This window comes from Raphanus sativus, chromosome 6 (genome assembly GCF_000801105.2).
Source record: "Raphanus sativus cultivar WK10039 chromosome 6, ASM80110v3, whole genome shotgun sequence".
Taxonomy (NCBI): Eukaryota; Viridiplantae; Streptophyta; class Magnoliopsida; order Brassicales; family Brassicaceae; genus Raphanus; species Raphanus sativus.
In genome coordinates, this window is record NC_079516.1 from 13,284,288 (window position 1) to 13,298,408 (window position 14,121).

A 14,121-nucleotide genomic window follows, 5' to 3' on the forward strand; every position below is an offset into this window, starting at 1 on the left:
GGAAGAGATGGGAGCATAAAGACAAGAAAGCAGCTCTTGATGCTCTTGAGAAGTACCAAGAAGAAGCTCGCAAATCTAGGACAGGAATCTGGCAGTACGGAGACATTCAGTCTGATGATGAGGACAGTGTTCCAGTCAGGAAACCTGGTCGCGGGTAAGTGTTGTTTCCAACCTTTATGATCGATCAATGGTTGGTTCCCAAAGAGGGGGATCTTCAACCTTTGTTCAAGATTGTTGCTTTGCAAAGCATCAAACTTTTTGTAATGTTTAGAAATTCTCTTTTTTTTTTTTTTTTTTTTACTTTTTTGGTTTATTATAAGGTGACTGATGGTTTCGTTCCTTATTCTTGTTTTGACTAAAGAATCTCATAATAAGGTGATGTAACTTTAAGTCCGACAGGGACTTTTCATATGCTCTCTAATGTTTTAATTGGAAGTGTGCGCTTCATACGCTTTCCTCCAAAATTCATCTTCTCCAGGTAGTTAAATTTAAGACTCGTTTTTGTAACCTGAGTTTCATAATGTTGTTGGTCATCACAATTCATGATGAAACAGAATGATTGGCTCTGAGCAAGTTGGATTACTAAATTTTGGAGCGTCTCAGATCTAAACCCATGAAAGATACACAGAGCTTACTACATTAGTGTATAAACATGAAGTCTCGAAAGAGTTGCACACGTCAGTTATGGCTCAAGAATGTACTCTGCTTTTGTGTTCTTGCTAAGGCCATGGTTTGAGCTTGTACAATCTTTTGAGGCTTCGTTACTCCGACGACAATAGTTACAAATGGCAACTAAGTAAGCATCATGGGAATTAAACCGAGTTCAGTGAATAGATGACTTCTCAACTCGAATAACTCTACAATGGCAAATGTATCCACCCCAATTTGTGAGAAACTAAACAAAGAAGTAACAGAAACTACAATTTAGCTAATCCCAACTTGGTTTTACAGCAGAAAAGAAAATCCGACCATAACACAAGTAACAATCAAAAATAATTTCAACATCTCGAAAACATTCTAAAAACCACTATTTTTAATTATCACGTCTGGGTTGCCTTTTGCGAGGAGCAGCGGTTTCTTCCTTCTTCTCCGTCTCATCTTCACTCTTTGAGCTTGAGCTCTCTCCTACTTCTGGTTTCTTCTTCTTTTTCTCCACAGAAGCTGCCGGCGCCGCCTGTTAACAAAACCATTTTTAATTTCTTCAGCTTTTTCACTTACTTCCATATTAAAATGCCATGAATATATTACAGAGGGAATATTTACCTTTTTGCCACCGAAGATAAGCTTGATGAAGAGAGAGAAGAAAACAACGACAATGGAGACAAGAACACCAATGGTTAAGTTTGGTTGTTCCTCTGCTTTCTCAATCAGCTCCTACAAAAACGACACATTTTCTAAATCTGTTTAGCCTCTCCTATTCAAGGTCGAGACATCATGATAACATGCAACAAGGTAAAGAGGGAGAGGAGAGATAGAACTTACAGTGATCTTAGACTTGTAGGCACTTAGGAAAGATATGTCAGCAACCTTGTTCAAGAGGTCGAACACAACCTTCTGCAAACATCATTCACATATATATATATATATACAAGTGTAAGTATTATAACGAGGAATAATATAGTAATAAATAAAGGTTCAGATTCAATTTTACCTGGTAGCTCTTGAGACCACCTGCAGAGCTAGCAGCCTCCTCTTCCGCCTTTTGTTTCTCTTTCTCAACATCGAACTTCGGCTTCCAAGTAGTCTGCCTGTAAATCTCAGCGACCTTCTCGTCTTTCGCTATCAACATGTTGTCAAACAAGATACCGTCTTGCATCGTCCAGATCTCAATACCGATCGCCGCAATGGGTTCGAAATCAGGTCGGTCTAGCTCAAAGTAGTCAGGGTTAGGGATGTCTCTGGGCTTCCAGATCCCCTTGTAAGCAGGGTTGTCAATCATAGGCGCACTCCACTTGCCCTTGTAAGCAGGGTTCTTCTTCGTGGGTCTCTTCCATTCACCGCAACCCGGTGCTGTTTCACACTTGGGGTTATCAACCTTTGGAGCCTCCCACATACCGTCTTCCTCGTCATCCCAGTCTTCAGGTTTGGTCGCCTCTGGGTCGTCGACCTCCTCAGGCTCATCATCTAACCATCCCTCGGGTTTCTCAGCTTCCTCGTCTTCGATCTCCATGGGTGCCTCCTCGTCCCAGTCTTCAGGCTTCACGGCGTTAGGATCAGGGATCTTGGCTCTCTCGTCCCAGTCCTCTGGCTTCTTGTCCTCAGGGTCAGGAATGGTCTTGGCAGGGATCAAAGCAGGCTCAAAGTCCTCCCCAGAGAGTAAATTAGCCTTCTTCTTCTCCTCTCCATCAACCAGAATCCTAACCTCGTTGTCCGGCTTCAAGACGGCCGTGTAGACATGGGAAAGCTTGTCGTAAGGAACAGAAGGAGGGAACTTGAGATGGTGCTCAACGTACTCGCCGCTCTTGGGATTCTTGTGCTTCAAGATGAAATGCACTTTGTTCGTGGCTCCACACTTGTCAGGCCCAAACATGATAGAGTAAGGGGACTCGCTGTCGAACCCTTCAGGCGTCCACCCAGCTTCCTGAGGGCGGAGGTACTTCAAGTAAGCACCACCACACTCCAGCCCTTCCTGGAAACGAACCTCGTACTGAAGAACAATCGTTCCTTCCTTGAGGTTTAGAGGCTCCTCGAGCTCTTTCACTATACCGTACTTGCGTGCCTTCTCGCTCACGAGAAGACCATAGTCATCATGTCCCTCGCTCTTGGCATGCTTCCACACACCTGAAACACATAAGCAGTCTTAACAAAGCAGCTTTCTATACACATTAATAAAACCACCAACCATTCAACAACATCATGACATTAAGTGACCACAACATTCTCGATTTGATTCAATTAGAATGTGGATATTCATATAATGGTTCAAGACTCTGAAATGTCCGGTTTATTATTAAACCATTTGGATCTATACTAAACCAACCATTCAATCAAACATTCTCGATTTGATTCTATCAGCATATAATAGTTGGTTAAATGACTCTGGAATGTCTGGTTTATTATCATAATCACGATGTAAACCATTCGGTTATTTCCGGTTTAGTTTGTTAACACTGATTCGTAACAAACTTTTGAGATCACTAATGAATCCACATTCTTCGAAACGATCCAGCGACCATACCTTCGTAATCACCATTCTTCGAAACGATCCAGCGACCATCAAACGGCTCATCGAACGACTCATACAACACCTGAATATAAAACAAAACGAACTCAGATCTAAAAATAATCGGATCTGCGGAGAATATTCAAACATTTTTCCGAGAAAATCGAAATTTTACCGCATCATCGTCGCAGAAGCAAAGGTTCTGAAGCGAGAAGAGAGCTAAGATAAGTAGAAGGCCGGAGAATAGTTGCCGGTCTCTCATCATCGGATTCCTCGGGATTTAGATCGGAGAAGAGAGTTAGAATGTTTTTTTTTTCTTCCTTAAGCTTATCTCTCTGAGTAAGTATCTATTTAAATCCCGTAGACCCGGTTTAATGTGTCAATTTTATCGTTTCCACCAATGATAACGCTCGCCACGTGGTAGTAGCCAATAGTTGGACGCCACGTCGTACAGAAGAGGGCTATCCTACGTGCATATTGTTATATTTCTATTAATGTCCATTTTACGGCTAGTCAGTCTAACGTTAAGTATTGGGCTGTGGGCCTACTAATCAGTTTCAAAAGACTCTAGCCGTGTAAGAGTCTTCTAAAATAAAAGTCTCTATTGGGCTGGGCCTACTAATTAGTTTGAAAGTCTCTAGAGGAGCAAGAGTCTTCCACATACTATTGAGAAAAGCAAACTTTTTATACACGTAATAACCATTGCCAAATATCACACTAGTGGAAGATTACAAGATACTTTTTTTATTTTAAGACTTGGTATTTAGAATGTTGAAGAAGGATATCTATAGTTTTAGTCTTTAGGTACTAAGTGACTGGTAACCATCTTCCCGGTTCTGTCTCCGGTATACCACGGCGGCTATTAGAACCACAACCGCCACCACCACCACCACCACCGTCACTGCAAGTAAGGCTAAAAAGCTCACACTTTTCGCATGTGCCTGCAAAGAAATAATTGAATACTTACGTAAGTAAAGTTACCCCCACATTGTAATAACCGGTTTGACCTAAACCGAGATCAGTTACCGGCAGATTACCTGCAAGGAGCTCTCCGGTTCAGGCAGCTGCTGAGCAACCAGGATGTAAAAGAGTCCCATGACTCCTGTATGACCAACGACATTACTGTAATTGAACTCCAGAGTCAGTGTCTCTCCATAAGTCACTTTCACCGGTTTAGGATAACAAGATGACATTCCAACAATGTAACCAGCTTCGTTTCCAGGTTCGTGTCCATTGCCATACTTCGGCATCGAAGAGCATATTCCCTCACCGTCCTGATGATCAATCCACAACACAAGAGTCTCAGTTTTTGAGTTAAAAAGTTAACTGTTTCATATTTGCATTAGCTTAAACCAAAATATGCAGGATATAAATGAGATAACCATGTTATTATAATTTTGGTTACTATAATTATTTGTATAGTTATATTAATTATTTACATGGACTTTTTTTTTAGTTTATCTCTTGGTATTTGGTGTTTATCTATTGTGAATCATTATCCATGTTAAGGTTTTTCTTTCTTTTTATTTACTTGTTGAATTTTATTAAAACAAAAAGTTGTAAAGCTTGATAAAGTTACCGCTCGGTACAGAGCAGCACCAAGACCACCCGCGTGCTGGTGAGCTACTCCATAGACAATATACCCGTTAAACGGAATCATTAAGCTCTTTGTCCTAACGTCAACACATCCATCTCCACTGGTTGTGCACGGTTCCACATCATATTCCACCTGAAAGAAGCATAAAACCTTAGCTGATGCTTTTAAGAAAAAAAAAACATTAAGCAGAGATGTGAAATTATGTCTTTACTGACATGACAAAAATGTTCTTGGATATCTCCTGTTGATCCTTCTGACGGTTCCCAGGAATCCGTAACATCGAGAATATAAACCTTAGCCGGCAACAAAACCGAGCTGTCCCAATCAACCCATCTCACAATATACTTAAGATACAGAGTTCTTGTTTTGTCCCCATCCTCGAATCCCTTTCTTACCAGACACTGAGTCTTATCGTAGCAGCAGTATAAACCTCCTTTGTATCCAGGTTCCAAAGCTCGACCATACTCATCAACCGTCACATTATAAAGATCACACCGACACTCGGTGCATCCTTGTTTATCCACAACCCCTCTAGTGTCGATAGCGTGAATGTTCAGAAGCCATTTGAACTCGTACCCATCAGGCGTCTCTTCCGGGTTACCGATCTCGATCGCGTAAGGATCAGGAACATACGTCGAAGTCTTGCGTGTCTCTGATCCTAACCCGAAGTAATGTCTGACTCTGTTCCCACACAAGCCTCCGTTTCTAATGGGAATATAGTCAGGACTCGAACCAAGAAGATCATTTCTAGGCAAGTCTAGGTCTAGCTGCGAAAGGTTGAAACCTTTACGCACGTAGTAAGGATGGACGACCCAGTGGTGGAGATATGTCTCGTGTAACGGGACGGGGTTGCCGTCTTCGTCGACTACTTCGGCGTCGAAACCTTTGATGCCGATGTGGCCTCTTGGGAAATCGATGTCGAATAGGTGAGGGTCAGTGACTGATCCTGGAGTCATAACTTGTTTTGGTGATAGGAAACTTGCGGACTTGATCTTGAAGCTGTAGCTAGGCGATATGCTTGACGAGACCAGAAGAAGAAGTAAGGACGAGATCAGGCAAGAACATACCATTTTGTCCTGTTTCCAGATTGCAGAGGTGAAGAAATTAAGTAAAAGTGATTGAGTACGTAACCATGCATGGATAAACATCTCAAACCTAGCTTTTTAAAAAAAAATAAAACAATGAACACAACAAACCCACTTGAAAGTTTGAAAAATGAATAATCTAACATAAAATCTGTTTAAACTCATCAGGGTAGGATCTGAGATTTTAGGAGGTACATATATATTTTTTTAAAATTAATAAAAAGAATTGTAATTTAGGAGTCTATTCATTATGAAAAATGAATAATCTAACAAAAATAGTATAAATTTATGTTTGTCAGCAATTTAGTATTAATAAATTGTGGTTCAGTGGTCGGAATGGGCTGTTATGAACCCACAGATACACGGTTCAGATCCCCGAAGTGACCATTTATTTTTTTTGACTCGAAATTTACACAATTTTATTCATACTTTGACCCCACATAAATTTCCTTCTGGGTCCGCCACTGCTCATACATAAACAGAGACGCAGAGATGTTAAATAACCTCCAGATTCGAACATATCTACTTTGTAACTCTCTTCCCTATCAACCAAAAAAAAATTACAAAAGACAGAGCTAGGGAGAGAGAGATTTACGTGTGCTGAACGGAAAATTCTCAGAACCAACTCTCTTCAATTCGATGTATCGATGAAACCTAAAGTCCTTTGTCTTGTATGTTACTGTAATAAAGTGTCCCACGAGGAACATTTCGAGAGAGTTGATCTATTTGTTATGGGAAATGCAGATGCTCTCATATAAGCCAAGAGACGTGTAGAACAATAGAACAGGATTTGTGACGAGAGCGATGATGTCAGTGAGTTAACTATTTTTCTGAGAATAGCCGATAGTTTTTTAAAATAAAATGTACTAAAACTGGAATGCTCTATCCAGGAGCTGTCGTGTGAACAAACCACAAGGGAGACGTCTTTACTAGAAAAAGAAAACGTTATTTTTTTCAAATGTCTTTCACTCTTTCAACTTCTCTGTTAGTAGTTGCGTTAAGTTAAACGAAGCAGGTCTTTTCCATCTTCCATATGCTTTTATCCTATTGAAGGAAAAAACGTCGATTTGGAATTTTGTATAAATAAGGAAAGTCCTCATTGATTTTTTTCCCACTATAATTAGTCGATGTAGTTCAGTACAAATTGACTTTGAATTCATCCACACACTATCCATCGGTTTAAGTGACTGACCTTTTTTTTTTTTGAACAACAAGTGACTGACTTTAATAAAGATTCGAAGCTGAACCTGGACTAGAAATGAAGTTTCCACGTCTTTTGTTGCATGCTTCCAAGACGCTTACACTGATCACGATTCACGACCACACCAACATATACATACACATCTGTGACCTAACCATCCATTCGTCTCTAGAAGATTATGACGTGCTTTTGAGCACTAACGTCATCTAATCGTGCCTTCTTGATCGGGAAATGTGCGAGTCGGCCCGTGAAGAGCTGTGAAACTCCAAACCCACTATACAATGGGCCCAGTGTAGACATGCCTCATAAGTTAACTTCATTCCTGTGAGGTCAATTAATTTTACTTTGCCTTTTTGTAGTTTAGGTAAGTTAAAGCTTCAAAGCACTTCAAATGTTGACTGTATATTAAGTCATTTTCAACATTTTACTTAAGAACGATCTAGTATTGTAAACTAGGGTAGTAATAGGGTTGTAGAACACATTATTCAACCTTTTTAGGATTCTAAAACTCCAACAGTTAAATAACAGTGGTAAGAACAGTATTAGAGTCGCAAGTCGAAATGATTAATCATATAATTATTATAAAATACATATATAATAACGTGTACTTTAATGCTGCAGGTAAACGAATAAAATAATAAGAGTATATTAACATCTTTATTATTATGCAGTCTAGGAAAATTAAAATTTAAAATTACATATTGTCATTTTCATTTTTTTTATAAATTAAGGCGACTATAATATTCGAAAATAGTGTTGTAATAGGGGCTTTAGAACACGCTGTTGAACATTAATATTCCAAAACTCCAACAGTTAACTAACAGGGTAAAAACAGTATTAGAGTCGCAAGTCGCAATGATGAACATGATAATATATCATGATAATAACAATACATATATAATATTGTACTAATGCTGCAAATTAACATAAAATAATTTGAAAAATGAGAGAAAAGACAAAGAAAAGGTAAGAGGAAACTGAGGGGCTGAGGAGAGAGGAGGCTAGGGCTATGAGAGAGACAGTCAAATAAAACAGACTGAGCTTTAAAATGGCAGACTCTCAGAACTCCGACTTGACCTGTCGTTTCCTCATTGGCTACCTTTCCACGTTAAAGTTTCCTTATCGGCTCAAACGGCTTTGTTTTCTTGCGATCACTGTTTATTGACAAGGCTTTTTTTATGTAATTCAACGTTTTTTATATGACAAACATGAAGCTTTTTTTAGATCCGTTTCACAAGAGCAATATATTCCTGATGCTTAACCTTTAGCTTACTATGATATTGTAAAATTTTGTTCTAATTTTTTATGAGTCTGTTTTCGAAAGAGTTCTCTTTAAAAACTTCAGTATTGAGTATAATTAGATACAACTTACATTTTAGTGTTTTTTTCGGTTATGGATTACCTATTTATTCTAATAGTTTTCGATTTTGTAGAGTCGCATACATTTTGCTTGGGATTGACTTTAATTAAATTTGATGGGAATTCTAATCTACGGTATATCCAACTAGTCTAACATATATATAGCCTGAATTTTATGGGAATATACGTTAGTCTTCAAATGAAGAACACTTATATACTTTTGGAATGTGAGCTATCCATCATCAAATGAAGTTAGTCTTGTTTACCAAAAAAAAAAAACTGAAGTTAGTCTTCATACTGATGCCAAAAGAATAGTTCACCCAAAAAAAGTTAGTGGTAAAGCAATTAAACAACAAGTTGGATGTTTGGTTCTATAGCATTAATTTTGCTCAGTTTGAAAAAAACTTTTTTATAAAATATTTTTGGTTTTATTTACCAAGAAATTCTGTTTTAGGGTACAGGTGTAATAATAGATCAGGGAGATGACAACACGTAATGATCGTTGAAGAGATTAGACCCCAAAGTTTATGGGATTAGATAGACTGAAACAGTTGAACAAAAAAAAAGATAGACTGAAACACTTCTGACTCCTCCTTTTGAGGTTTCACTTTGCATTTATTAATTTTTGTTTCCTTAATGCAAATTAATTCCCTGTAAATATATAAATACTCAGAATTTATTACTGCACGGCAGAAAAAATTAAAGTTCCTATTTTTGCTATAAATTAACAATCTCATTTAATGTCCACGAGATTCGCGTTCAGACAATGCTGAAATTTCTTATCATACAAAAATTATTTTGTCATTATTTTATCAGAACAATAACATAACTTAAAAAGACTTTACTCAGTAGCATATATGTATAATCAATTCGTCTGAGTTATGTAAATGACACTACAGAGAAATATATACATTTCTCCGGCTGCTGCAAAGAGTTTCGTACAAATTATAACGGTATACACAATATTGCCAGATTCAAAGAGACAAACACAAAAGTTTTTAAAAAAACACAAAAGTAAAATTGTTAAAAACGTAAGAGAAATTTTTTAAAAAATGTAGAAGAATAAATAAAAAAAAGAAGAGAACACAATAATAAGAGAGGGATCACCACAGTAAAACCCCTAATCATTTCACAAACTAACGTGTCAAATGACAAAGGGTCAAAATCGGTGTAGAGAAAAAGAATGTCGATGAAAGATAAAAAGCTTGACTTGTTTAGTCACAACTGTCAAATTTTCAGCAAGACACATATCTTCTTTATATAATACTTGCATATATATACATATATACGTACTTATTGCAATAAACAGGCATATAATAAGAATATTTTTAAAATGTTATATTTATTTTCTAGATTCTTTACTGTTGTATATATAGAAGCTGCGCGAGTGGTCACTTTAACAATAAAGCAACCTCCTCAGAAAGAGTAAAGAGTATTAGAGAAAGAGAATATGGATCCTGAAGGTTTCACGAGTGGCTTATTCCGATGGAACCCAACGAGAGCAATGGTTCAACAACAACAACAACAACCACCTCCGGTTCCTCCTCCTCCGCAGCAACAACCTCCGGCAACACCGCAGACGGCAGCGTTTGGAATGAGACTAGGTGGTTTGGAGGGTTTGTTCGGTCCTTACGGAGTGCGTTTTTACACGGCGGCGAAGATAGCCGAGCTAGGTTTCACGGCGAGCACGCTTGTGGGCATGAAGGACGAGGAGCTTGAGGATATGATGAATAGCCTCTCTCATATCTTTCGTTGGGAGCTTCTCGTGGGTGAACGGTACGGTGTCAAAGCTGCCGTTAGAGCTGAAAGGAGACGTTTGCAAGAAGAGGAAGAGGAGGAATATTCTAGACGCCGTCATTTGCTACTCTCCGCCGCAGGTGATTCCGGCACTCATCACGCCCTTGATGCTCTCTCCCAAGAAGGTACTATAACATTGAATATAAACATTACCCCACGTTTTATGTGTGTATGGTAAGGTTGAGAACTTGAGAACACCATAATTTTGTGATTATGGATTCGTTTAAAATATTAATAGCAAATGTCTGAAGGCTCTCAAGTATATATTCAAACTCAAAGTCTACAATTATATATAAGCTAATTCAGAATATAAAAGTGAAAATCACATATACGTGTATGGAGACCGAATCTAAAATTTAAATATTTTTATTTTTATTATAATAACTATTTCAATAATTTAGGATAAATGTGACCTACATAGTGAGCTATTGTTGTACACTATGCAGTTGTAGTCAGGTTGTTATATATTAGACCTATTGCAAGAAGTACGAGGATTAGTTATAAACTTATAATGTATTATGTGATTGTGACAATAGTATATATATAGATGATTGGACAGGGTTATCAGAGGATCCAGTGCATCAGCTAGAACACACTGATGCGGCGGGGAACAACGCCGTGGGAGGCTACTGGGAAGCAGGGCAGGCAAAGATGAAGAAGCCACAACAAAGACGCAGAAAGAAACAGATTGTGACGTCAGTGGAAACCGATGATGACATGAACGAAGGTGAGGATGACGATGACGGTAACGGTAACGGAGGAGGCGGTGTGTTGGGGATTGAGAGACAAAGGGAGCATCCGTTTATCGTAACGGAGCCTGGGGAAGTGGCACGTGGCAAAAAGAACGGTTTGGATTATCTTTTCCACTTGTACGAACAGTGTCGGGAGTTTCTTGTTCAGGTTCAGACCATTGCTAAAGACCGTGGCGAAAAATGCCCCACCAAGGTATCTTCCAAGATTTAATCCTAGCCGTACGTTTACTTTCGCATTATAATATTTTAATAACATATTATATAGTTCTGTCGGAATTTATGGTGTATGGTAGGGATACCATAGCCATTATCATCGACAGCTGTTTTAAAGTAAGTTTGACAAGTCACTAGGTCAGGGTTTTTCAGTATTATTTTCTTTTAGTTTTTGCTATGTCTGGCATAGATTTATAGAGGTTCTGATTTATATTTTCTTTTTAGTTAACGAATATAGTTAGATTTCAATTTAAAGTTTTGACTTAGTCACAGACAGACTCACATTACGACAACGTGTCGAGCTAGGGTAAAAACACAGTCGTTGTTTTGTTTTAGTCTAAAAACGACATGAGATAGCCAGTACTAAGATACGATGTCCTTAATGCATTAGATTCATTTTCTGCATGCATGTGTGTAAATAAACATAGATATTATACTTTTTGGCCATTAGTAAGGATACTTTTTGTGTGTATATAATTTAGAAATAAAATAATATTTGGATACATAATATTGCTCAGCGGGTAATAGTGTCACCTTTCTTCGAGTGATGATAGTACATAGTCCATGAGCTCTGTGCCATTGCTTGTACAGACGCACGTTATTAAGAAAAAAATTACAAAAAATTAAACGAATAAAAGTCTTTTTTTTTCTTTCTCAAATTTCTAGTTCCAATGTTTAAATAAAAATCTTTTTAGAACATATATATTGGTACTTTTCTATAATATATTCCATTTTTCGGAAAAGAATACATTTTTGCTTGGATTATTACATAAATACTGATTATTATGTTTTGGAAAAATATGTAAACAGGTGACGAACCAAGTATTCAGGTACGCAAAGAAATCAGGAGCGAGTTACATAAACAAGCCGAAAATGAGACACTACGTTCACTGCTACGCACTCCACTGCCTAGACGAAGAAGCTTCAAACGCTCTACGAAGAGCGTTTAAAGAACGCGGCGAGAACGTTGGGTCGTGGCGTCAGGCCTGTTACAAGCCGCTCGTGGACATCGCTTGTCGTCATGGCTGGGACATAGACGCCGTTTTCAACGCTCATCCTCGCCTCTCCATTTGGTACGTTCCAACTAAGTTGCGTCAGCTCTGCCATTTGGAGCGGAACAATGCGGTTGCTGCGGCTTCAGCTTTGGTTGGGAATGGGATTAGCTGCACGGGGTCGTCTGCGTCTGGGGGTTTTGGGGTTTAATTTGTTGGGTTATTGTGGTTTAGTTACTTGTTCGCTATCTTAATTAATTATTAGCTTTTAGTTTACTCGTTTTGGCTGGGCTTGTTCGTTTTATTTCCGATGACTTGATTTATTATTATAAAAAAATTACAACGAAAGGCAATATCAATCAAGATTGGAATAAAGCATTACACGAACATATAAAATGTATAAATGAAATAGAACCAATCTTTTCTAATGGAAATCTTAATAGCTAACAAATAAAGTTTGTAATGTTTTTTTCTCATCTGTATTAAATTTCGATTGGATGTAACTACTTGCAAGAACATATCATCCAAGAGACAACTAATTTTATGAAATGATTTAAAATAGAGGGTGATACCAACTTGTTCGTTATCTAAAGATGGAGTTCCCGCCAAGAGCGTTGTACCCACAAGTCAGAAGAAGCAAGAAGAACATTCTATTAACGCAAAGGTTATCTCGAACTGAGTTCCTGTTTGTAAAGATCAACGGTTAACTAAACCCCTGAAACGTTTCTTCACCCTTTTGTCCATTGTAGCGTATAGGCACAGAGGGAAGCAGGAGAAAACGAAGAGAAACTACTTTGGAATCTAATGAGCAAAAATAGAAAGCATCAAGAACCAGAGAGTCCAATGGGACCCAAAGAGATCATCAGACAAGCTGATACGAAGCAGAAGAAGCCAGCCATTGGTGCATAGTAGACGAGCGACCAGAAACCAAACAAGGTTAAGTTCCTCAAATGGCGGGTCCTAGTGCTTTGATTCCACTTGGCGTGTCACCTACGGCTAGAACAGTAACCTGGAGGTAAGTAAAGTATGTACAAGTCTACACAAGAATATCTCTTTACTATGCTCAGAAAAAACAATCAGCTTAAAAACTGATTGTGTACTCTTTTATCATGTCATTACTTGCACTTGGGTGTCGTCTATTGAAACTTGTCCCAATATATGATTCTAAGTACAAATGTCAGAGCCAAATCGTGTCAGTGTTTTGTACATCAATTCTGTGTTTCTTCCATGTTTATAAACTTATTAGGTCATATCATGGATCGTGCAGCTTCATAGAACAGAATCTCTGGCCGAATCATCCTTTCTCCACAGAATCTAACCACATTCTTCCAGCTACCAACAACCTATATAATTACCACACGTATATTATTATCCCAACGATTCAACACAAAGAAGACAAACTCAACTGTTTATGTCGTACCTCTCCTGCTAAAGACTCACGTCTGAGATTAACCCACCGGTTCTTTTCATAAGCTATACAGATGTTTTCTTCTTCTTCTTCTTCACTATAACCAACCTAGATCATATCTAATATATTATGAGAGTGTTACAGAGAAATACAGAAGAACAATAGGACAAGTTTTCTTTTTCTTACCATAGACACAAGCCGGTAGTTAGTGTTTGGTTCTAAGCCTTCGTACAGCCTGCTCATATCTATCTCCCACTCCAAAGCCTTTGTCGTTTCTGATATTTCCTTTTCAGTTTCACTCTTCTCCCATTCCAACACTACAGAACACCAACGTTGTTTTATTATAAGCATAGAAAATGAAATGAGTATATAAGATCACAACCGTGGTGCTCAAAAACTTACCGATTGTGAAGATAGGTGGACATCTACTCATAACGTGATGAACAAAGTTTGTCGTCCCACAGCCTCCAGTTTTAGTGTCACATAACATTTTGTATTTCATGCGGGTCACTTTAAGGATATCCACAAACTTTATATCCCCAAAAGCACACTGC

General features: G+C 38.2%; 4 protein-coding genes and 1 long non-coding RNA gene across 5 annotated transcripts; 2 read left to right on the forward strand and 3 right to left on the reverse strand.

Moving 5' to 3' along the window:
- Positions 1 to 6: 6 nt before the first annotated feature.
- Positions 7 to 932, forward strand: LOC130496950 (uncharacterized). Its single transcript, XR_008936032.1, has 2 exons — positions 7 to 478; positions 555 to 932. It is a non-coding gene; the product is annotated as an uncharacterized LOC130496950 (long non-coding RNA).
- LOC108834211 (calnexin homolog 1) lies at positions 909 to 3,501 on the reverse strand. Its single transcript, XM_056989690.1, has 6 exons — positions 3,339 to 3,501; positions 3,179 to 3,248; positions 1,652 to 2,781; positions 1,483 to 1,554; positions 1,264 to 1,374; positions 909 to 1,174 (listed from the first exon to the last, which is right to left on the reverse strand). Exons 1-6 carry the CDS (start codon positions 3,426 to 3,428, stop codon positions 1,034 to 1,036), a joined length of 1,614 nt encoding a protein of 537 aa, XP_056845670.1. The 5' UTR covers positions 3,429 to 3,501; the 3' UTR covers positions 909 to 1,033.
- Positions 3,502 to 3,829: 328 nt separating this feature from the next.
- Positions 3,830 to 6,615, reverse strand: LOC108834213 (uncharacterized). Its single transcript, XM_018607560.2, has 5 exons — positions 6,441 to 6,615; positions 4,976 to 5,836; positions 4,743 to 4,892; positions 4,201 to 4,437; positions 3,830 to 4,104 (listed from the first exon to the last, which is right to left on the reverse strand). The coding sequence occupies exons 2-5, from the start codon at positions 5,828 to 5,830 to the stop codon at positions 3,964 to 3,966; spliced, it is 1,383 nt and encodes a 460-aa protein (XP_018463062.1). The 5' UTR covers positions 5,831 to 5,836; positions 6,441 to 6,615; the 3' UTR covers positions 3,830 to 3,963.
- A 3,223-nt stretch (positions 6,616 to 9,838) lies between these two features.
- On the forward strand, positions 9,839 to 12,504 carry LOC108834212 (protein LEAFY). The gene is made up of 3 exons (XM_056987566.1): positions 9,839 to 10,327; positions 10,750 to 11,147; positions 11,978 to 12,504. The coding sequence occupies exons 1-3, from the start codon at positions 9,856 to 9,858 to the stop codon at positions 12,368 to 12,370; spliced, it is 1,263 nt and encodes a 420-aa protein (XP_056843546.1). The 5' UTR covers positions 9,839 to 9,855; the 3' UTR covers positions 12,371 to 12,504.
- Positions 12,505 to 13,194: 690 nt separating this feature from the next.
- Positions 13,195 to 14,113, reverse strand: LOC130496279 (uncharacterized). Its single transcript, XM_056988239.1, has 4 exons — positions 13,970 to 14,113; positions 13,754 to 13,884; positions 13,580 to 13,675; positions 13,195 to 13,502 (listed from the first exon to the last, which is right to left on the reverse strand). Exons 1-4 carry the CDS (start codon positions 14,067 to 14,069, stop codon positions 13,407 to 13,409), a joined length of 423 nt encoding a protein of 140 aa, XP_056844219.1. The 5' UTR covers positions 14,070 to 14,113; the 3' UTR covers positions 13,195 to 13,406.
- Between the last annotated feature and the right edge of the window lie 8 nt (positions 14,114 to 14,121).

Bases quoted from the DNA above. Each gene is read 5' to 3' on its own strand.
- LOC108834212 (XM_056987566.1), top strand. From the start codon at position 9,856: ATGGATCCTGAAGGTTTCACGAGTGGCTTATTCCGATGGAACCCAACG. The intron at 10,328-10,749 runs GTACTATAACAT...GTATATATATAG, and splicing joins TGATGCTCTCTCCCAAGAAG to ATGATTGGACAGGGTTATCA. The intron at 11,148-11,977 runs GTATCTTCCAAG...ATATGTAAACAG, and splicing joins GCGAAAAATGCCCCACCAAG to GTGACGAACCAAGTATTCAG.
- LOC108834213 (XM_018607560.2), bottom strand. From the start codon at position 5,830: ATGGTATGTTCTTGCCTGATCTCGTCCTTACTTCTTCTTCTGGTCTCG. The intron at 4,438-4,742 runs GTAACTTTATCA...ATTGATCATCAG, and splicing joins GTGCTGCTCTGTACCGAGCG to GACGGTGAGGGAATATGCTC. The intron at 4,105-4,200 runs GTAATCTGCCGG...ATTTCTTTGCAG, and splicing joins AACCGGAGAGCTCCTTGCAG to GCACATGCGAAAAGTGTGAG.
- LOC108834211 (XM_056989690.1), bottom strand. From the start codon at position 3,428: ATGATGAGAGACCGGCAACTATTCTCCGGCCTTCTACTTATCTTAGCT. The intron at 1,555-1,651 runs GTAAAATTGAAT...TGATGTTTGCAG, and splicing joins GTGGTCTCAAGAGCTACCAG to AAGGTTGTGTTCGACCTCTT. The intron at 1,375-1,482 runs GTAAGTTCTATC...TCGTTTTTGTAG, and splicing joins CCTACAAGTCTAAGATCACT to GAGCTGATTGAGAAAGCAGA.
- LOC130496279 (XM_056988239.1), bottom strand. From the start codon at position 14,069: ATGAAATACAAAATGTTATGTGACACTAAAACTGGAGGCTGTGGGACG. The intron at 13,885-13,969 runs GTAAGTTTTTGA...GGTGTTCTGTAG, and splicing joins TCCACCTATCTTCACAATCG to TGTTGGAATGGGAGAAGAGT. The intron at 13,503-13,579 runs GTACGACATAAA...GTAATTATATAG, and splicing joins GTGAGTCTTTAGCAGGAGAG to GTTGTTGGTAGCTGGAAGAA.